Source organism: Microtus ochrogaster, linkage group LG5 (assembly GCF_000317375.1).
Source record: "Microtus ochrogaster isolate Prairie Vole_2 linkage group LG5, MicOch1.0, whole genome shotgun sequence".
NCBI lineage: Eukaryota > Metazoa > Chordata > Mammalia > Rodentia > Cricetidae > Microtus > Microtus ochrogaster.
This window is the reverse complement of record NC_022031.1, coordinates 36878312-36900168: the sequence shown is the minus strand read 5'-3', so window position 1 is coordinate 36900168 and position 21857 is coordinate 36878312. Positions and strand designations below refer to the sequence as shown.

Below are 21857 nucleotides of genomic sequence, written 5' to 3'. Positions count from 1 at the left end.
TTTGTTTTTGGTTTCTTCGAGACAGGGTTTCTCTGTAGCTTTGGAGCCTGTCCTGGAACTAGCTCTTGTAGACCAGGCTGGCCTCAAACTCACAGAGATCCACCTGCCTCTGCCTCCCGAGTGCTGGAATTAAAGGTGTGCGCAACATCGCTACTCCGCGTTTATGTTAACGTGCAGTCGCCACTGAGCCAGAAGAGGGCGAGCAGAGCGAGTTTGTGGCTCCCCGGGATCGAAGGAGGTCAGGATCACCTTCTTTTCTGAGCCGTCTCCCCAGCTCCAGAGAGACTTTGGTTCGGACAAGCACGCTAGGCCCCGCCCCTCACGCACTGCGCCACCCCTGCATTTTCCCCCATCATTCTGAGCCCGTAGCCGGGCGGAAGTGACGCTAGGAGGCCGCCGGAAGTGTCACGAAGTGTTGTGCGACCAAGTCTGTACTGAGACGGGCCTGGACCTGGAGCGAGCGATACCGCTATGTCGATCGAAATCGAGTCTTCCGAGTGAGTACGGCTGTGGCTCGTCCCGGCGTTGAGGGCGTGGGGTGGAGGGGCTCGAGAGGACGTCCGAGGGGGCTGCGCGCCGGGGCCTTGCGGCCTCGGTGTGCCCGCGGGGAGAGCAGCTCTGTGGCGGGCAGCCCGGACCCCGGCGGCCCGCTGTGGAGCTGGAGAGGCTCGCCGAGCAGACGTGATCGCTGTGCTTGCTCTGCTCGCTCAGCCCTCACTCAGGGCTGTCCCTGTGCCACCGCTCCCCCAGGCTGCCCGCGAGGCAGCTTTTCCTCCTAGTCCCAGCGCTAGTTACCAGAAAGGCTCGGTTGCTTCTGTTTGCGCAAACCCCAGGTGGCGCCGAGTTTTGATTTGCAGCTTGCAGAGTGAGAGCCGCTGTGTGGACCGAGAGACAGAATTTGGGTCAGAAGGATGATGCTTAGCGAAGCCGGGGGCGGCGAGGGGCCAGGCAGATGTGGAGTTAGTGATGGAAGAGTCTTTGGTGGACTTCTCCAGGACTCCTCCCTCTGCCTTTGCTGGCCAACAGGTAAAATGTAAATTAGCAGACGTTTGTGTTCGGAGGGCAAGGGAGGTAGATGTGTCCTGAAGGTCTGCTGAAGGGGGAGGCTTATTAAATCGACTGAGGTGGATGGAGACCTGCTGTGTATTTTTTAAAACTGGAAACCGGGCTTGGAGTGCGCACATCTGTATCTTAACACTGAAGAGGAGGGTAGGGAAGGCCTTGTCATTTTTTTAAACGAACCAGCCAATATTTCCTACAGTAATTTAGATGACTATCTACCTACCTATCTATCTGTTCATTTCTTTATTCATTTACTTATTTATTTGGCTTGTCATTTTTTAAATGTACTGAGATTTCCTACAGCAGTGTAGAAATAATGGCGTCTCATTTTTAACAAATGGACCAGATTTCCTAAAGCAATATAGATGATTCTATCTATCTATCTATCTATCTATCTATCTATCTATCTATCTATCTATCTATCGCTGTTTGTCTAATGATTTATTCTATGTATTTTTCTTATCTATCCATTTATTTGGCTTATCATTTTAAATGGACCAAGATTTCGTACATCAGTGTAGATGATTTAATCCATTTATCTATTTATTAATAATTTAATCTATTTACTTATTTATTTGGTGCCTCATTTTTAAAAAATGTATCAAGATTTCCTACAGCAGTATAGATTCAATCTATTCACCCATCTATATCTATCTAATGATTGAATCTAAATTCATTCACTTATTTGGCTTATAATTTTTTAAATGAACCAAGATTTCCTACAGCGATGTAGATGATCTTATTTATTTATTTAATAATTCTATTTATTTATTTTTATTTATTTTTAAATATTTATTTATTTGTTTGTTTGTTTATTATGTATACAATAGTCTGTCTGCAGGCCAGAAGAGGGCACCAGACCTCATTACAGATGGTTGTGAGCCACCATGTGGTTGCCGGGAATTGAACTCAAGACCTTTGGAACAGCAGGCAATGCTCTTAACCACTGAGCCATCTCTCCAGCCCCAATTTATTTATTTATTTACTTGGCTTGTCATTTTTTAAAAAATGGACCAAGATTTTCTATAGCAATGTAGATGACTATCATTTCTACTTATTTGTCTTGTCTTTTTTAAAAAAGTAGACTAGGATTTCCTACAGCAATATAGATGATTTAATCCATTATTCAATTAATTAATTTGTTTGGCTTGCCATTTTTTTAATGACCAAGATTTTTAATAGCAATGTAGATGATTCAATCTATTGATTGATTGATTTGCCAATCTATTTATTTAATTTATCTGGCTTTAAAAATTTTAATTTGGGTCAAAGATGTGCGCCCCCACCGCTCCAGATGTTTTAAAAAAGACATCATTGACTACTGTAGGTGTAAAGTGTCTCAACGGGTGTCCAGTAAATCCAGTGATCAAAATGAGAAAGGCAACCAGCTTTCTTTCTGAGTGGGAAACATTGGGCAGACAAGTTCCCTTTTCTGAGCCCCAGTTCTTCTATCTTTAGCTGGAAGTTTGGAACCTTGATTCTGTGATTGTTTGCCGAGTTTTACTCTCAATAACTAAATGGGAAGTGGGTAGTAAAAGGACTAGTCGGTGGCTGGAGCTCTCCGGGCTGATGGCTGTCTTTGTTTTCTCTCAGTGTGATTCGTCTCATCATGCAATACTTGAAGGAGAACAGTTTGTACCGGGCATTGGCCACCTTACAGGAGGAGACCACTGTCTCTCTCAATACTGTGGACAGCATTGAAAGTTTTGTGGCTGACATTAACAGTGGCCATTGGGATACTGTTTTACAGGCTATACAGTCTCTGAAATTGCCAGACAAAACCCTTATTGATCTCTATGAACAGGTAAGAGTGAAGTGATGTTCCTGAGCTTTGTGGGTTGGTCCTTAATGGAGAGTATCAGTGAGCCTTCCTCCCAGAGCCCAAGGGATATAACTGGCTGGAAATTCACATCGTCAAGACTCAGTAGTGTATTTTTTTTTTCTTTCTTGGAAGATTCAACATTTAGTCCCAGCACTAAGGAGGCAGAGGCAGGTGGGTGTCTGTGAGTTCCAGGCCAGCCTGGTCTACAGAGTGAGTTCCAGGCCAGCCTGGTCTACAGAGTGAGTTCCAGGACAGCCTGGTCTACAGAGTGAGTTCCAGGACAGCCAGGTCTACAGAGTGAGTTCCAGGACAGCCTGGTCTACAGAGTGAGTTCCAGGACAGTCAGGGCTGCACAGAGAAACCTGTCCTGAGGAGAGGGTTGGGAGGAAGAAGAAAAAGACTGATGAAGAGGAAGTTCTGAAAAATGAATTTTCTTTCCATTGTCCAGGTTGTTCTGGAACTGATAGAACTTCGTGAGTTGGGTGCTGCCAGGTCCCTTCTGAGACAGACAGACCCCATGATTATGTTGAAGCAAACACAGCCAGAGCGCTATATTCATCTGGAAAACCTCTTAGCCAGGTCTTACTTTGATCCTCGTGAGGTAAGGACATGGTAGTGAAAAGACATCCTTGTTAACTGTGAAAATTAAATAATGTGGCCTTGCAAAATTACTTTTTAATTTTTGTTTGTGTATATGTTTGGGTGGATATATGTGTGTAGAGGTCAGAGAACCACCTACAGGAGTAGGTTCTTTTCTTCTACCATGGGATCCAAACTCATTTCATCATGGGTGGTGGCAAACACCTTTTTCCCACAGTGCGCTCTCATCCACCAGTGAGATGTATAAATGCATCATTTTATACACATATGTACACACAAATGAGATGTATAAATGCATCATTTTATACACATATATACACACAAATGCAGTTTCTTTCCCACATGGACTTTCACTAGAGGGCTTCCAAAATGAAGAAGAATGCAATAGGAACTAGGTAATAGAAAGTTAGATTTCTGAAGAATATGAGTCTTCGACCCTGCAAATATTTCAGAAACTATAATCCTACCTCTATTATGACTTACACGGCCTCTTCAGGAATAACAGTATGGACTGACTGATTCCAACTCTCTTCTATACTTGAGAAATGCAAGAGTGCAGAATTGCGAAGTTACTTTAAAACACTAAATCTATTTAGTTCAGCACCTTTTTAACTGGGTATTTTATTGTTTTACTCTGAGAATGTCTTATTTCCTTTGCTTTTGAAAAAAATTTAATTTTTATTATATTTAAAATGTGTGTGTTTGTGTACATATGTGTGTATATAGGTGTACATGTGTTCTTGTGTGCACAATCCTCAGAAGGCAGATGCATTGAATTCCCCCTGAAACTGGAGTTATAGGGGGTAGTGAGCTGCCCAATGTGAGTTCTGGGAATTGTTTTTTTGCAAGAGTAGTACATGCTCTTAACTACTAAGCTTTAATTATATATATTCATGCCTTTCTTCTCCTTGGAAATGATACCAACTCTTTTTTTTTCTTTTAGGCCTATCCAGATGGAAGCAGCAAAGAGAAAAGGAGAGCAGCGATTGCCCAGGCGTTAGCTGGAGAAGTCAGTGTGGTGCCTCCATCTCGTCTCATGGCATTGCTGGGACAGGTAAGTGAATACCTGTAGAACTGAAATTATCCTGAACTACTGGTCCTGTTCTGTGTATAAGGCATATTTCTGAACTAAGGAAATCACACACCCTGGGAGTAGAGCCTACCTACAAGCTGGGCTGATTGCTCAGAAGCTGTATCGAGCCACCTTTTTCCTCTTTTCCTGGATTGGCAGTGTAGACAAACCATTCAGAACGTAATCTCTACATCATTTAGAATTATGTTGGGATGTGCTAGGGAACTTGGAATAATGTTAATGCTCCGTAGAATCCATACTCTTTGAGCGACCTGGTCTTGTCAAGCTGGGGCTGTAGTTGAGTTGGTAGGACAGACTGTTTGCTTCTGTGCTGGAGATTTTAGATTTGCTCCCAACCATAACCAACAGTGAGACTTTATTTTCTGACACATAAAAATACATATGTATTTATGATATTGCTGTGAGGATTTGTGTGTGTGTGCACAAATCCCAGCACCTGGGCGATGCAGGCAACTTAGGGAGGAAAGGATTTATTTCATTATACACTCCACCAGCATCTGGGGAAGCCAGGTAAGCTCAAAGCGGAGACCTAGAGGTGGGGACTGAAGCAGAAATCAGTTAATTATGCTGCTTACTGTCTTGCTCGTCTTACTTTCTTAGACAACCAAGGGTGCTCCTGTACAGTGGACTGGGCCTCTACATCATTAACCAAGAAAATGCCCTGATAGGTCTGCCCACAGGCCAGTCTGATGGAGGCAATTTCTAACTTGAAATTCTGTCTTCCCAGATTGGTTTGTGTGTCAAGTTGGCAAAAACTCCATCCGGGAGTGCAGAGATGTTCAGGTAGCATTCATTAGATAAGGTATTGAAAGCAGTGCAAACATTCACTAACATATTGAATAGGTAAACTGAAACACCAATAGATAGTGTATTGACAACCATTAAACCTGATAGCTTTGCAATCCTAATACATATGAGCATGCATATGTATGGCATGTAATAAATAGTATGATGTGATACTAGATGAGACAGAATATAAACTTAGTATATAGTATAATTACTAATACAGTAATTAAACACATCGTGAGAGGAAAATGACAGAAGGAATTATTGTGCAGTGTCATTAGTGGCTGGTTTTGAGTCTGGAACTCTGGGAAATTTCTGCTTTACAATTTTCGTTTATAATAAAGGAAAATAAGTGTGAGATACAGTTTTTGCCTGTCAGAGTCTTTCATGAAAAGTCCATGTTCTGTGACACACTGAACGGGAGATTATGTTTGGATAGTAGGAAATTGGAAACTGGAGAGTGTTTTCTGGACCTCGTTCTTTCAGGCACAGTTTGCCTGAGCAGCAGTGATGGCTTTTCGGTGCCACTCAGCAGATCGCTGTGCTTTCTGTTTCCACAGGCGTTGAAGTGGCAGCAGCACCAGGGCTTGCTTCCTCCTGGTATGACCATAGATTTGTTTCGAGGCAAAGCAGCTGTCAAAGACGTGGAAGAAGAAAAGTTTCCCACACAGCTGAGCAGGCATATTAAGGTAAGCTCTGATAAGGACAGCTGGTAATTAGTTGAGTATTCGTCATGTGCAGAGCCAGGTCCTGTTGGCAGGAGCTGGGATACCAGGGAGAAGGGCTTGACAGTACTCAGGGTTCTCTCGGTGTCCTTTTGGATACTGCTGGAACCTGGCGTTGGCACATGTCAGTTGTAGATACATACTTGGTATTCAGCCCATAATCCTATATTTGGGAAAATGGTTTAATTGGGACTATAGAATTTTTCATATTTATGTCCTATTAAATATTTGTGCTTGCCGGGCGGTGGTGGCGCACGCCTTTAATCCCAGCACTCGGGAGACAGAGGCAGGCGGATCTCTGGGAGTTCGAGACCAGCCTGGTCTACAAGAGCTAGTTCCAGGACAGGAACCAAAAGCTATGGAGAAACCCTGTCTCAAAATCAAAAAATAAAAAATAAAAAAAAAATTTGTGCTTAGTCTGCTGCATGTCAGGCTAAGGGTTAGCCATGGATCTTAAAGCTGACTCGTGATGTTAAGGAGAATAATTTTGCCTTATGACTTAGATACTGTGTGAGTGCATGCCAAGGATTAGATCTAGAACCTTAACATACCTCTGAGCTAAGCCTCGAGACCTTGATTGTATTGGGAAACTGTTTTAGGAAAAGGAGATCAAATAGTTCGGCTTCCAGAACTAATGGTGTGTGCTTAGTGCCTTAGCTTCTCTGTAGTTTTGTGCTCTGATTGCATTAATGAATTTTAAAATGCTGCGTGTTCATAGTGTTAAGGAAATGGCTCAGTGGATAAAATGCTTGCTGTGCAAAAATTCCCAGTGCCCACGTAAAATTGAGCATGTTAGCATGCATATGTAAGCCTAGTGCTGGGGCAGAGGGAGGCAGGTATTCTAGCAGAAAATGGGGGTGCTTCAGGTCTAGTGAGAGATTCTGTCCTGAAAAATAAGGTGGAGAGAGATAGAATATGATTCCTTGACCTCTAACCTCCAGATGAGCATGCATGGGTGAGTGCATCTGCATGAACATGTGCACATGTGCATATACTGTACTGCAAATGTGCACACACAGATGTGCATATTCCTTAACTCTGACTTTGGTTCAGTAGTTTGTATATGTCTTTTCTGCACTGTGTGTTCTAATTTGCATGTGATAGTATTTTTGAGTAGTACCTTTATTTGCCTTGGTCGAAGACTTTATTCAGTTAGAGATCATTCTGTTGGTGCTACTGGGCTAGAAGTTTTCTGGAATGAATATTTTGCATTAGAGCTAGACAGTGGGGTAGTTGTAGCACAGGCTTTTAATCCCAACACTCAGAATACGGAGGCAGGTTCTCAGAGTTCCAGGCCAGCTTGATCTATCGAGGGAGTTCCAGGACAGCCGGGGCTACACAGAGAAACCCTGTCTTGAAAAATAAGTAAGTAAATAAAGTGGTGATGTGCCCCAGTAATGCCTGCAGGCCAAAGCAGGAAGACTCAAGTTGAAAGCCTGTCTTATCCCTAGACACAGTGGCCTGGGGATAGTTTGGTAGAGCCTAGTATGTGTGGACCCTGGGTCTGTATCCCAGCACCAAAAAAGGAAAATCAGTGTTATTATCCGTCTGCTGTCCTGTGGTTTCCCTGACACTGGAGCATAGTCAGTGCAAACGCTAGGAAGGCACTTAGCAAGCAAATAACTCGTCCAATGATTAGTCCTAGTTTTCTTCCCTAAAGGTGGGTAGATAGATTAATTTATTTAATGTATGAGTGTTTTGTGTGCATGTCTGTGTACTACATATGTGCCTAGTGCCTGTAGAGGCCAGAAGGGGGCATCAGGTCTCTTAGAACTATAGTTACAGATGGTCCTGAGGTGCTATGTGGGTTCTGGGAGTGGAATCCAGGTCCTGGGCCTTATCCAGTGCTCTTAATCGCTGAGCCATCTCTCCAGCTCTTAGTCCTAGTTTTGTGAGTCACATATTATCACTGATTCAATAAAACGTTATGAAATAATGATGAAAATTTTATTTACAACACTCTTATTTTGAAAATGAGTCCCCTCTTCCATCCAGATACACAACAGAAACATTAAACCATGTTAACTTGGAATGGAAAGGCCTTCTAATTGCTAATTCTGGCAGAAAGTTATGGCTTGTGCTAACTGAATTATTTGTTTTATATCTCATGTTAAAAAATTTTTCCCCCATATACCACCACACACTCTGTGTGATGATGTATGCTTGTAATCCCAGTATTTAGGGTTCCTGCAGAAGGAAGATCTCATTAGAGGGCAGGGTTCCAGTGGGCTACATTGAGTTCTTGGCCATCTTAGGCCACATAGTGAAATCATCTTCGAAAGGACAAAACCTTGTGTTTTTTCCCATTTTTTTCCATTAACTAATTTTATTATTAAAACAGGAACAACATTTAGATATAAAACTGGTCAGAGAAAGCATCTACCAGGTTCCATGTGTAGAAATGCCTTCCAGTACTCCACAATATGGGCCATCTGGGATTATATGCAAGGGCTGGGTTTCCTAAAAGGCTAAAATGGAAATCGTTTAAAGGCCCTTAGGTAACAATTTATGTGTTCTTTGTTTCACTTGAAACAGTTTGGTCAGAAATCGCACGTGGAGTGTGCTCGGTTCTCTCCAGATGGTCAGTATCTGGTCACTGGATCTGTTGATGGATTTATTGAAGTGTGGAACTTCACTACAGGAAAAATCAGGAAGGTAAAGTATTAAAAATGCATTAACTTTTAAAGGAAGAATTGCTAATTTTCAGTTAATTTTGTCTTATTTGTGAGTTATATGATTGAGGAAAGGTCTTTATGAAAGATGTATTTTTATAGTTTAAACTCATTTAAGCTCATTTTAAGTTGAGTTTCTATTAAATGGGAGAAACCTTTGTTATCTGTTCATGAGTTTTTATTGAAAACATTTTGGTTGGAGTGAGTTACGTGTCTGTAATATTCAGAAAGGGTCATGAGATCTTCAAGAGAAGTGTGCAGCTCTTACTCTCATCCTTGAGCCATCAGAGCTCCTCTTGGGTTGGTTCAGGGTTACCCATTCCTTAGCTTTAAAGGGATGTTCTGTGTGTGTTAGCAGTTACTTACGTGTCCTTTTAGTAATGTTACACAGAGGGCAACATACATGCCACTTACTGTATTATGCCCTCGATTTCCTCTTTGTAGTGTTTGAACTACATTGCAGTGCAAGGAATGAAGCATGGTCTCTTAGAGATTGTTGCCAATCTCTAATTTTAGTACTAATTTTAGTACTAATTTTAGTACTAATTGTATTTTTCATATGAGTGAAGTTTATATGTAAATAGCCACCAAATTTTTCTGTTCTTTGAAGTCTATGACCACGTTCACCATGTGAGTGTATTCAGGTACAGATGGACATATGTATGTGTTTGTGAGACCAGAGGAAACCTTGGGTGTTTAGTTAAGTGTTGTCCTCCTTGTTTTGACATAGGATCTCTTAGTGGCGGGGAACTCCTCAAATAGGCTAGCTTGGATGCTCTGCGAGGTCCAGACTTAGCTCTGCTCTCCTAGCTCTGGGGTAACAAATGGGTACCATAATTTTTCCCCTCACATGTGTTCAGGAGTGCTCCTAAGACGGTAACTTCCCAGCCCCTTTGTCCATTTTCTTATTTATTTCTTTTTTGAAATGAGGACTTTCTATCTTAAGGAAATCAAAATATGCATTGCAGGTGCTGGGGCAGTGGCTCAGTGGTGAAAGCACATGCCGTGCAAACATGAGGACAGAGTTCAGGGCCCCAGAATTCCTGCTTTCCGTGAATTTCTGGGGTCTGGGTGGGGCTACTGGGGCAGTGGTTTGATTTTGTGTTATTTTAATAACTGTTAATCATCACTTTAGGATCTTAAGTACCAGGCCCAAGATAACTTCATGATGATGGATGATGCTGTCCTCTGCATGTGTTTCAGCCGAGATACTGAAATGTTAGCAACTGGGGCCCAAGATGGAAAGATTAAGGTATGGAATGCTTAGATTTAGATATTTAAAAAATTTTTTAATGGTGTGATACACATGACATTTACTACCAAAATAACTCCTATATATTAAGCATCCATTTGATGCTAATCCCCAATTCATTTTCAGTTTTACTAATAATCCTGTCTGGGATGGTCCATTAATATATTTGCAGTCACACAGCTGGTAAATTACAGATCTGGCACTTAAGTCCAAATATGTTCATGTCTGTCTTGGTTGTAGGGCAATATATGTAATGTACTGCAGGTTAATATTTCCTTTCTTCCTTCTTTTTCTCTGTATCTGTCTGTCTGTCTGTCTGTCTGTCTGTCTATCTATCTGTAGGGGGTGATATTAGCTGTGGCTTGTTTTTAGTTGCTGATAATGCAACTGGGAGGTAAAATAAGGAAATAGTTCCTGCTTAATAGACTTGGCTACTATTTTTTTTGTCTTCTTTTGTGGTGTTGAACTTGGGGCCTTGTGAATGTTAGACAAACACTCTTAACACTGGGTTGTGTTTTATTTTATATGTATGAGTGTTTTGTCTTCATGTGTATATGTGTGCACCACTTGTGTGCCTGGTGCTTTAAGGTCAGAAGGCGGCATCAGATTCCCCTGGGACTGGACTTACAGGTAGTTCTGAGTCACCCTGTAGGTATTGGGAATTGAATCTGGGTCCTCTACAAAAGTAAAAAGTGCTCTTAACTACTGAGCCGTCTCTGCAGTTCACCACTGTGTCTTGAATCCATATTATTGTACTACTGCAATAGACATGCCAGATTGGGCTGTAGGCATGCATCTTTGCTGCTACCTTGGTGTGTTAGTGCTGTGTTGTCAGCTGTCCCTGCCAACACTTCATTCACATTTTTATTTTCTTAAAGGTGTGGAAGATTCAGAGTGGACAGTGTTTAAGGAGATTTGAAAGGGCACACAGTAAAGGTGTCACCTGTCTAAGCTTTTCAAAGGACAGCAGTCAGATCCTCAGTGCATCTTTTGACCAAACAATAAGGTAAGAGGAGTCCCAGAGCAGTCCTTATGACAGTTTGATAAAATAAGGCCCCAGAGGGAAGTTACTTGTGAGTCTTCATGCGTTTCCAGGATGGGGTGGTATGGAGAACAGGGCCCTGTTAGGTCTCATCTCCTCAGGTTCAGGTGGCCCAGCGCTTTGGTATCCAGATATCCAGAAGTATTTGAGAGGGTGAAATAACAGTGTTTCACTTTTCTTTTTTTTCTTTTTTTTAAATATTTATTTATTTACTTATTATGTATACAATATTCTGTTTGTGTGTATGCCTGCAGGCCAGAAGAGGGCACCAGACCTCATTTCAGATGGTTGTGAGCCACCATGTGGGTGTTGGGAATTGAACTCAGGACCTTTGGAAGAGCAGTCAGTGCTCTTAACCACTGAGCCATCTCTCCAGCCCAATGTGTTTAATTTTTCTCAGTGTGTGGTCTGTGATGCTGGGTTGGGAGGTAGAAGCTTGGACTCCCAACCCTTGGAAGGCAGAGACAGATGGACTGCGAATTCTAGGGCAGCTTGAACTCCCTAGTGAAGCACTTGTTTTAAAAAGCAAAAATGTGGTTTTTACTGTGTACATTTCATCATTTAATATTGTAATACTTTTGTAATTCATCTAAAATACATTCAGTGATTTGTTTCCACATAACATAATGAATATTCTTTTAATTTTATTTGATAGAATTCATGGTTTAAAATCTGGAAAAACACTGAAGGAATTTCGAGGCCATTCCTCCTTTGTTAACGAGGCAACATTTACCCAGGATGGACATTACATTATCAGCGCATCTTCTGATGGCACTGTGAAGGTAGAGTATCATTACTGACTCCTGGGATGTCCTCCTCACTGTTGCTCTTTAAGACGGTACCATTGGTCAGGGTGGTGATGATACAGCTGTGAATCGGAGGCAGGCATGCTGTGGGTGTTCCCTGTTTGTTGGTCTATATCATACACACTCATAACCTCACACTCAGACAACCCAATCTTTATCTCATGTGTAGAAACATAAGTGATCCTTCATCCATAGGTACACACAGTAGTTCAGCCTGTCTTCCTGTGAATATTAGCCACTACTTGTAATCAGATTCAGAAATGTTTCAATGACCAAATGCCCTTTTTGTGTTTCTTCCCAAATTAAGTCTTTTCTTATACCTGAAGGGGAGCGAGGGGGAGAAAGCATAGAAATACAAGCCTCCCAGCAGTTGGGAGACAAAGGCAGGAAGACTTCTACAAGTTCAGTCCAGCCTAGGCTGTATAAAAAGGACCTTGTCCTAAAAACAGAGGGGCTGGAGGGACAGCTCAGTAGGTAGAAGTGCTTGGTGCTCCTGCAGAGAACTCCATTCAGTTCCCACACTTACATGGTAGCTCATAGCCATCTGTAACTCCACTTTCAGTCTCTGTGTGCACTGTATGCTTATGGTGCACATCCATCCATGCAGGCAAACATTTGTATCCATAAATAAAAGTAAATAAACTCAACTTTCAAATAGTCCTTTCCCAACATATCTCAACTGAAATTAATGAGTCTTTATTCAGTACCTTTAAAGATTTAGTTATTTCAGGGGCTGGGGAAATGGCTTAGTAGTTAGTAGTTGCTCTTCCAGAAAACCAGGTTTGATCCTTTGTGTTAGACAGCTCACAGTTTCCTGTATCTCCAGTTCCAGGGGTATTATTGATTGATTGGTTGATTGATTGATTGATTGATTTTTGAGACAGGGTTTCTCTGTGTATGTAGTCTTAGCTGTTCTGGAACTCACACTGTAGACCAGGCTGGCCTCAAACTCACAGAGATCCACCTGCCCCTGCCTTCCAAGTGCTGGGATTAGAGGTGTGAACCACCACACCATCCTAAATAAAAAATTTAAAGGACCTTATTTCTTGGAAAAGTTGAGAAACTCCAGTAGAAAATTGATTGCTGAACTCCAGAAGATTGTGGCAGGTAACCATATTTACCTTGAACATCTAGTGGGGCAACCATTTCTCCCTACAGATGTTTAGAAGACATTTGTGTTGTCCAGAGCTGTTAGTCACAGAGGAAAAGCACTGGGAGCGTGCTGTAGGGGCTCTTCGACCCCTAGTGAGGGGTATCTGAACAGTGCCATGCAGCCCTTTTTTGTCTCTTTAAGCTCTCTGACTACACTCTTTGAGTTCATAAGCCTAGAAGGACAAGGTAAGAACTGAGTAGTCCAGTGCCTGAGTGGCTTCTGCCTTTTAGGTTCTCATGTATGTGCCAATGCTGTGATCTTTTTGACCATATTCACTTCAGCCTCACCAAATCAGAGTTTTTAAAACAGGGCGCTAAATTGACGTCTCTTTTGGTCTTAATGCCTTTTGAGCGTTTTTGTTTGTGTTTGTACATGTAGATATGTACATGTTTCCTTGTGTACCTTGAGGCCAGAGCAGGTCAGCACTGGTGGTGTTCCTTAGTTGCTTCTCCATTTATGTGTTTTTCTTCCTTTTTTCTCTTTTTTAATGATTTATTTACATATTTTTGTATTTATATGTACATAAGTGCTCTATCTGCATGTATGCTTGCACACCAGTAGAGAGTATCAGATCCCATTGTAGGTGGTTGTGAACTACCATGTAGTTGCTGGGAATTGAACTGAGGACCTCTAAAAGAGCATCAGTGCTCTTAACCTGAGGCTTCCCTCCATGAAGACCTGCCCTTTTTTTGTGGGTGGAGGGGTTCTGGAATGCACCACCTTGCACTAGGATTCAAAGATCTAGGCCCGAGAGCCCCAAGGCTTGTCGTGAGTCTTTCCAGTGCTGGGATTGCTGGCATCCACCTTTTATGTGGTAGCTGGGACTCAAACTTAAGTCCTCAAAATAGAAAGTTACTAGCAGGCACTTTTCTGAGCCATGTCCTCAGTCCCTGGGTGATTCTCCCCTCCTTATTTCCCTTTTATACTCTTTCTCATCTTTCTCAAACTAGGGATCCTTTTGCCTCGTCCTCCTGATGCTTGAAATTACAGGTCTTATGCCTGATATTTTGTTTAGTTTGAGACAGGATCTTGCTATACAGTAGCCCAGGCTGACCTTGAACCCTCCCCTTAATGAGTGCTGGGATTAAAGGTGTGTGCCAGTGTGCTAGCCTCCAGCTGTTTATGAAGATAGCATGATCCTGAAAAATAAATGATTTTTATTATTTAGCTTGTGGTTTTCATTTTATTATGCCGCTTAAATGCTGAGGAATGCTTACTATACATGTGGCAGTATTGGTTATTTGATTTTCTTAAACCTAATTGTTAATCTAAGTGTTATGTTTTATATTTTTGTGGTAGATCTGGAATATGAAGACCACGGAATGTTCAAATACCTTTAAATCATTGGGCAGTACTGCAGGGACAGATATTACCGTCAATAGCGTGATTCTGCTTCCTAAAAACCCAGAGCACTTTGTTGTGTGCAACCGATCAAACACAGTGGTCATCATGAACATGCAGGGGCAGGTGAGTACTCAGAAGGTGCTTCTGCACTGGACTTGGTTCTGGTCCGTACTGTGGTCAAACAAGGGTCACTGTTTCTAAGCTATATAAGCTGTATTTATTTATAGATACACATGCAGAAGCACATCCTTTCTGCAGTGTGTGTATGATGCTTTTTCATCCTTCATCTAATCTGTCTTTTGATTTCTGAGACAGTATCCTACTGTGTAGCCTGGGCTACCCTCAAACTCAATGATCCTCCTGTCTCAGACTTCTGAGTGTTGGGATTATAATACACTACTATGCCCAGCCAGCTCTGGTCTGTCCTTTAGCTTTTAAGACTGACCTGAAGATTATCCCTTTTAGGGAGGTCCAGTGTGGTGTGGGTCACTTTCTTGAGATATCTAACTATCACAGGCGAACTAATAGATATTAATGGGATACTAATAGAAAGAAAACAGCAGTGTCTCACTGTGTAGCCTAGGCTGGTCTTGAATTCTGAATCCTCCTTCCTCAGTCTTTTAAGTGCTGGAACTGCAGGTGATCACTCAGGGTGAATTTAAAGTTGTATATCATAAAGGAAAATCGTAGTGTTCCTTCCTGGGTGGAGGATGGGTGTTGTGTCTGGTAAGAGTGGACTGGTGGATGTTAAGTCCAGGTAGCCTTGAAAACTGAGGTTTAGAAGATGGTTGTTTGTGAGATGAAATTTGCCTCATGAGAACATGGGCAATAAAGTAACTGAAGGACAGGGCTGGTGACTTGGGTGCAAAATTCAAAATTTCTGACTGCTACTTAACTAAGTTAAATTTACCTTTTGAATATTTTCAGGCAGGAAGATGTAACATACGATGAATGAAACTGGCAATAGTAACCAAAGTGCAAAATAACAGTGTAAAAAAATGTCAGTTTTTAAAATTTTGTTTTCTGGGTGTGTGACACATGTCTTTAATCCCAGCACTTGGGAAGTTGGAGGCAGAAGGATCAGGAATTCAGTCAACCTTGGCTGCAGAGCAAGCTTGAGACCAGCCTGGCTACATGACCCTATCTGCATGTAAACATTAGGTCGGTGGTAGTTTAGACTGCTGCCCCTGCCCGCAGTTTCCCTGCTACAAGTCTGGTGTTTGCTTTTGTTTTGGGTGCGGTGTCTAGATTGTCAGAAGCTTCAGTTCTGGTAAGAGAGAAGGTGGTGACTTCGTTTGCTGTGCCCTCTCTCCCCGCGGTGAGTGGATCTACTGTGTTGGGGAGGACTTCGTGCTCTACTGCTTCAGCACAGTCACCGGCAAGCTGGAGAGAACTCTGACGGTGAGTTAAAGACCACATACGGGGGGGGGGGGGGGCTGGAGAGATGGCTCAGTGGTTAAGAGCATTGCCTGCCCTTCCAAAGGTCCTGAGTTCAATTCCCAGCAACCACGTGGTGGCTCACAACCATCTGTAAAGAGGTCTGGCGCCCTCTTCTGGCCTTCAGGCATACAGACAGAATATTGTATACATAATAAATAAATAAATATTAAAAAAAAAAAAAGACCACATACGGGATATCCATGGGAGTCCGTGTCCTCCGACTCTCCAGGCAGGCTGCCATCAGTGTGAACCTCCTTAGAAAACATGCAGTCGGGGAGTTTACCAATAAATGTGATTGTATCATATATTAGAAATCAGGTGTATTGTAGCACAGTTTGGCTTCAGAGAAAGGGTAAACAGTACAGAAAGCAGAGAAGGAACAGCTTGCTAGCTAGGCCTGACTTTCCGGGGCCGAAGGATTGGAGAGACAAGCTTTCTTCATTCCTTTTGGAGGTAACTACTTGGATATTATCCTTCCAGTTTGATTGCTTTTGACACTTTCAGCTTTATGCTACTAAAAATTTCAACTAAATTGAAGATATTATGAGGAGTAATTTTTTTTTCCCTTTATCTTTCCAAGACAGTTTTTCTGTGTAGTCCTGGCGGTCCTGAACTCACAGAGATCCTCCTGCCTCTGCCTCCTGAGTGTATAGGGAGGGATTAAAGGCATGTGCCACAGCTCAGTTTATGGGGAACAGTTAATACCAGTTGCTATAATACATGGTCCCCAAATTTTAGTGATTTAACAAAATAAAAGCTTTATTTCTGATTATGTCACAATTATTACATCACAACGTGGTGTGGATTGGAGAGCCCTCTTCAAGTAGTGCTGTTTAGAATATATGACCTCTCAGGGTCTCTTTTTCTCCCCAGCCATCTCTAAAGGCCTCTTGAGAGTGCTTTAAGTAAGACCTGTGTACCCTGACTGCTTTCCGTGTTCTAGGTTCATGAGAAGGATGTGATTGGGATTGCACACCACCCGCATCAGAACCTGATTGCTACCTACAGTGAGGATGGACTCCTGAAGCTCTGGAAACCCTAAGTTTCTTTTACAGTGGAGACGTGTTCATGTGTTACTTTTACTTTTCATATCTGCCTAAGCAAAGATACTGTCTGAATAAGCCACAAGAATAATTGTGCAAAAATTTATGCTTAAATAGAAGTTATCATTTAAAGTTTTTTTCTGAGATGTGGGTTTCTCTGTAATCCTGGCTGTCCTGAAACACACTCTGTAGACCAGGGTGGCCTTGAACTCAAGAGATCTGCCTACCTCTCAAATGTTTGAATTAAAGGTATAACCTCCCACCCCCTTTGCCCGCTTGCTTTTAGAGAGCATTTTAAAGGGGAATCATTAACTGGGGAATTCATTTAATGTTTTCATTAATCTCCAAAAGACTTTAAATACTGTTAATTAAAACGTGTCCTAGCATAAAATGTGTAAATAAGTCACTGTGCCATATTCAGCAGTTGTGGGTTTTTTTAAAAAAAGATTTTAATAAACTTAATACCTTTCTGAAGACTTTACCGTAAGTGTTAATAGGGAGAAAGAGAATCATTCTTGAACCTTAGGTCTGATATTCAGTTCCTGGGGTAGTTTAGGACTAACATGAAAAAGGCCTGGTGACACACAATCACATTCCGCTGTCCGCATCTGAGCTCTGCCCTTTATGTTCAGGCTTGCTTCAATGTAACGCTCATGTTCGGGTTGGAACTAGTTACAGGGTGGTTTATGGGATTTTTGAAGTTTAGACATCCTTTTTTGGCAGATGATTTGGCACTGAAAATGTACTATTGTGAAGAAAAAGTAGAAAAGGACTGGAGATTTAAATTCTCTTGTAATGTGTATCAGTTAGCTGAAGAAAAACATTTCAACAACTCTTGAAAATGGGTTCCACATTAATGTCCTGATTTCAACCAACAATGTAGAGAGCGTTCGTAATGTATGCTAAGCTGTTCAAGAGAGTGAGGCCTTTTAGGCTTTTAAGTCATTACCAAGTTTCCACATTTTGGGCTCAGTTGGTAGAATGCTAGCCTAGCACACATGTCTTGGTTTGATTTCCCAGTGCCACATAAACTTGCATGCCTGTATTCCAGCAGTTGGGAGGTAGAAGCAAGAGGACTAGAAATTCAAGTTAGCTCTATAGTATGTTCAAGGCTAGCCTGGTCTACAAATTGAGTTCCAGGAAAGTCAGGACTGTTTACACAAAGAAACTCTTGTCTTGAACCCCCTCGGCCCCCCAAAAGCACAAGTTTAAGGTCAACATGGGAGGCTATAGGGGAACCATGTCTTTTTTATCTTTATTCTTGGTCTTTCAAGACAGGGTTTCTCTGTGTGAGTTCTAGCTGTCCTGGAACTAGCTCTTGTGGACCAGGCTGGCCTCAAACTCATGGAGATCTGCCTGCTTCTGCCTCTAGAGTGCTGAGATTAAAGGTGTTCGCTGCTACAGGGACTGTAGCATGGTATACCGGTAAGCTAAGGGATAAACTGGTAGTTTCTAGTTTCTGAGATTACATTTGGAAAATTTCTAGCAGACCACCTTTGTTCATCCTTCAGCTACTTTTGGAAGGAACTTACAAGACTGGCCTGCGTTAAGCCCTTTCAGCCCAGCTTTCTCTAGGGCTAGAGGTAGGAACCACCCTCCTGGAACAGTCCTGTGCTAAGGCAGCATTAAGGTCGATGCTCACCTCTGGTACCCACTTCCCAACGAAGTAGCCAAGTTGGGAGAAACTCCCATGTGGTAGTACAGAATGCGATCTGCTCAAAGGCTGACATCTGGTGGCTAACTGCAATTATCCCCAAGCCAGAGGTTATAGGGGCCTAATGAAAGCTCAATACCTGGGACTTGATTATAAAAACTCATGTTTGAAGAAGGTAGTAGTTTTGGTGTGGCCCACCAGACAATCCTGGTGTTCTGTTCCCTACTTAGTTGACAATCATGATGAATCACATTTCAGGGTAATGTTTTTTAAAAATGCCAACTGTAATTCTAGGGTGTAGTTTTCTCATTGGTTTCTATTCTTGCAAGTCAGTTTTGTTCTAGGTTCAAGCTCACAATCTGAATTGTCAAAAGTATTTACCTCCTGTGACTGTCCATGTTACCATGGACAAGAATAGAAAGGACAAGCAGCTGGACTCCAGTCTGCTTTTATGGTTTACTCACCCAGTAGCTTGTTTGAAAGACATTCTCAGGTCCCACCCAAACTAGTACTGAGATTCATCCAGCAAGCATAATCGTATACAGTGCTTTACATCATCTTTCCACTAGATGTTCATTTTGACTCTTTCCAAAGGTCTTAATTAAATGCAACAGCTCTTCTGTACTTCACAGCTTTTGTTAGCATCTCACATCTGGGAAGCTTCAAGTACAGTATGTTCAAGGTGACGTTTTCCTGCTTTGAGTTTAAAACTGGATGTAGTGGTGCATGCCTTTAATTGCAATCAATCAGGAGACAAAGGCAGGTGGATCTCCATGAGTAAGGCCAGCCTAGTCTACAGAGTGAGTTCCAGGACAGACTCCAAAGTGAACCAGAGAAACCCTGTCTTGAACCCCACCCCCCAAAATGAAAAAAAAAAATGCTAAATTTAGCTTGACATTTAACTTGCAAAGTTTGTTTTTGAAGGCTGGGTTTTCTGTGTAGCCCAGGATGCCCTAAACTTGCTCTGTAGACCAGACTGGCCTTGAAACCATGAGATCACCTACCTCTTCCTCCTGAGTTTTAACTGTTTTGTTTGCATGTATGTATGTACATCAATGTCTATGTCTCATGCCTGAAATGGGTGTCTGATAACTGAACCTGGGTCCTTAGTCAATGTAACCACTGAGCCATTTCTCTCACCCTGCTTTTTGATTCAGATGTTCTCTCCATGAAGAGAACTTCATTGTACTTCCAGATTGGAAATGTTTTTAAATTCCTGATTACAGAAGATGTGATAGACCCACGTACTGAGTACTGCACTGGCATGAAGTTCACATACTCTCACCCAGGTGGGTGCAGTTCCCTTTTCTGACCTGGGCTCAGACCTACATTTTTGCTACTTACCCATATATATTAATCAAATCATTTGCATATTTCAGGAACAAAGTAATAAAGTTACATTCTAAAAGCCAAAACTTTGAACTGAGAAAAAAAGGCCTGCAGTGACACATTAGAAACACTTTATAATCAGTGTATTAGGAGACAGTAATACATTTCAATAACTGCTTAAATTCCGATACCCAGATTTAAGCATGTGAACATGTGACTTTAAAACATACAACAAAGCTATTCATAATTTGCTATACTACCAACATTAAATTGCAATTACGTTGGGGCCTAAGTCAAATAGCAAGCCTTTCCTGGATTATACATGCAAATCACTTCCCCACATACAAGGTCTCTTCACTTTAATTTGTAAAATTACTTGGGTTTTGGAAGTCACTACCCAAGGGCTTATGGTTCAAGGAGAAGGGAAGAGAGGTGACCATGTTTTCTAACTGTGTATGTATATATATATATATATGTATATTTTTTTTTAACAAATGGCACAGCAGAAGGGAATGCAATCTAGAAGAGCAAGCCCTTAAGCAGTAGTTTATGATAAATTTCTTTAGGAATGTATCATTTCTATCACAAATAACAGGTGAAATTATGTATTATGCCACCTTCTAGTAATGGCCAAGGCAATACAATGCAGAGGCATCACAATTAGTCCACTTCATACAACTAGACAGACCAACATGTCACTAATTCTTTTCTTTTTCTTATTAAGTACAGAATTTTAATTCCATAGCTTAACAATTAAGGGTCATATAACACATACCTAGCATATCAGTCTAATGTACACAGCTAATATCAGTTACACAAGATATGACCTAACAGATGCTAGGGAACTTTTAAAGTAGTTTTTTTTACAAGTACTAAACTTCATCTTGAACATTGAAGTCATCATACATACAGGGCAAAGTCAGAGCTTTTATATTTGTGTTTATTCTTCATTTAACTTTTAAAACACTACTATAGTTGAATATTAAAACAAGAACAACAGCCAAGTAGTGAGCATATTATGATTACAGTCCTTCCCACATTCACTACTGCATACAGAATGACAAACAGCAACTGGCCCATTAAGAGGTCTGACACTGAACACCACCTCTAGGGTGATGTTCATCGTCCTCATATGCTTCTCCATTATAATGACGCCGTCTTTCCTGATTTGGATCAAAGTCCACCAGTTCTACCTGATCCATTTCATCAGTCTCTTCTACTTCCTTCCTTTCAGGAAGGAGTTTTTCCAGCAAAGAAAGTTTATCAGGAGAGAGAAAGCCATTCTCAGGAAAGTTTACCTGCAAAAAAGAAATTGCAGCTAAGTCTGAGTCTATCATTAGATCCTGTAAGTACACTGGAACTATTCCTCCAGAAAAAACACGTAATTACCTATTTCTTTAGGTATACCTCGCAACTTTGGCTTAGAACCAATCATTACTATTTTGCTTTTTCAGACATGTTCTGTGTAGCCCTAACTGTACTGGAATTCGTTCTGTAGACCACACTGGCCTTGAGTGCTGGAATTAAAGATGTTCACCTTCACCATCCAGCCCAGCTAGATGATTTTTTTTTTGGTTTTTCGAGATAGGGTTTCTCTATGTAAAAGTCCCAGCTCTCCTGGAACTAGCTCTTGTAGACCAGGCTGGCTTCGAACTAGAGATCCGCCTGCCTCTGCCTCCCAGGTGCCAGGATTAAAGGCATGCGCCACCACCGCCCGGATTAGATGATTTATTCTTTACCCAATCCTCTCCAGTGCTAGATTACATGGGCATACCACCCAGGATAGGTGCTAACAGACTGTCATAATACTAAGTAAGCCTTTCTTAGCCACGCCTCCCCCCCCCCACCTTGGTCACCTGGTTTGTCAATTCTTTCTGGACAAAGGGAATAAATGCATTTGTTCACTCTTTATTAGCCATTATCAAATATCCTTGAGTTCTTACCTTAAACTCAATGATTAGACGTCCTTTTTCATATGGCCGACGATATATTGGCATACCTTCGTTCAGCACACATTTTATATCTCCATGCTTG

General features: G+C 41.7%; 2 protein-coding genes across 2 annotated transcripts in view; one reads left to right on the top strand and one right to left on the bottom strand.

The window, feature by feature from the left end:
• Positions 1-365: 365 nt before the first annotated feature.
• Smu1 (SMU1, DNA replication regulator and spliceosomal factor) lies at positions 366-17316 on the top strand. Its single transcript, XM_005361994.1, has 12 exons — positions 366-497; positions 2656-2866; positions 3333-3485; positions 4428-4538; positions 5924-6052; positions 8624-8743; positions 9896-10012; positions 10891-11018; positions 11710-11836; positions 14313-14480; positions 15606-15758; positions 16741-17316. The coding sequence occupies exons 1-12, from the start codon at positions 472-474 to the stop codon at positions 16837-16839; spliced, it is 1542 nt and encodes a 513-aa protein (XP_005362051.1). The 5' UTR covers positions 366-471; the 3' UTR covers positions 16840-17316.
• Positions 17317-19936: 2620 nt separating this feature from the next.
• Dnaja1 (DnaJ heat shock protein family (Hsp40) member A1) overlaps positions 19937-21857 on the bottom strand; it is a 12194-nt gene continuing 10273 nt past the window's right edge. The window contains exons 7-8 of the mRNA XM_005362368.3: positions 21767-21853; positions 19937-21121 (exon numbers count right to left, since the gene is read on the bottom strand). Of these exons, the coding sequence (XP_005362425.1) occupies positions 20903-21121; positions 21767-21853 (306 nt within the window). The 3' untranslated portion in view covers positions 19937-20902. The remainder of the gene's footprint in view (positions 21122-21766; positions 21854-21857) is intronic.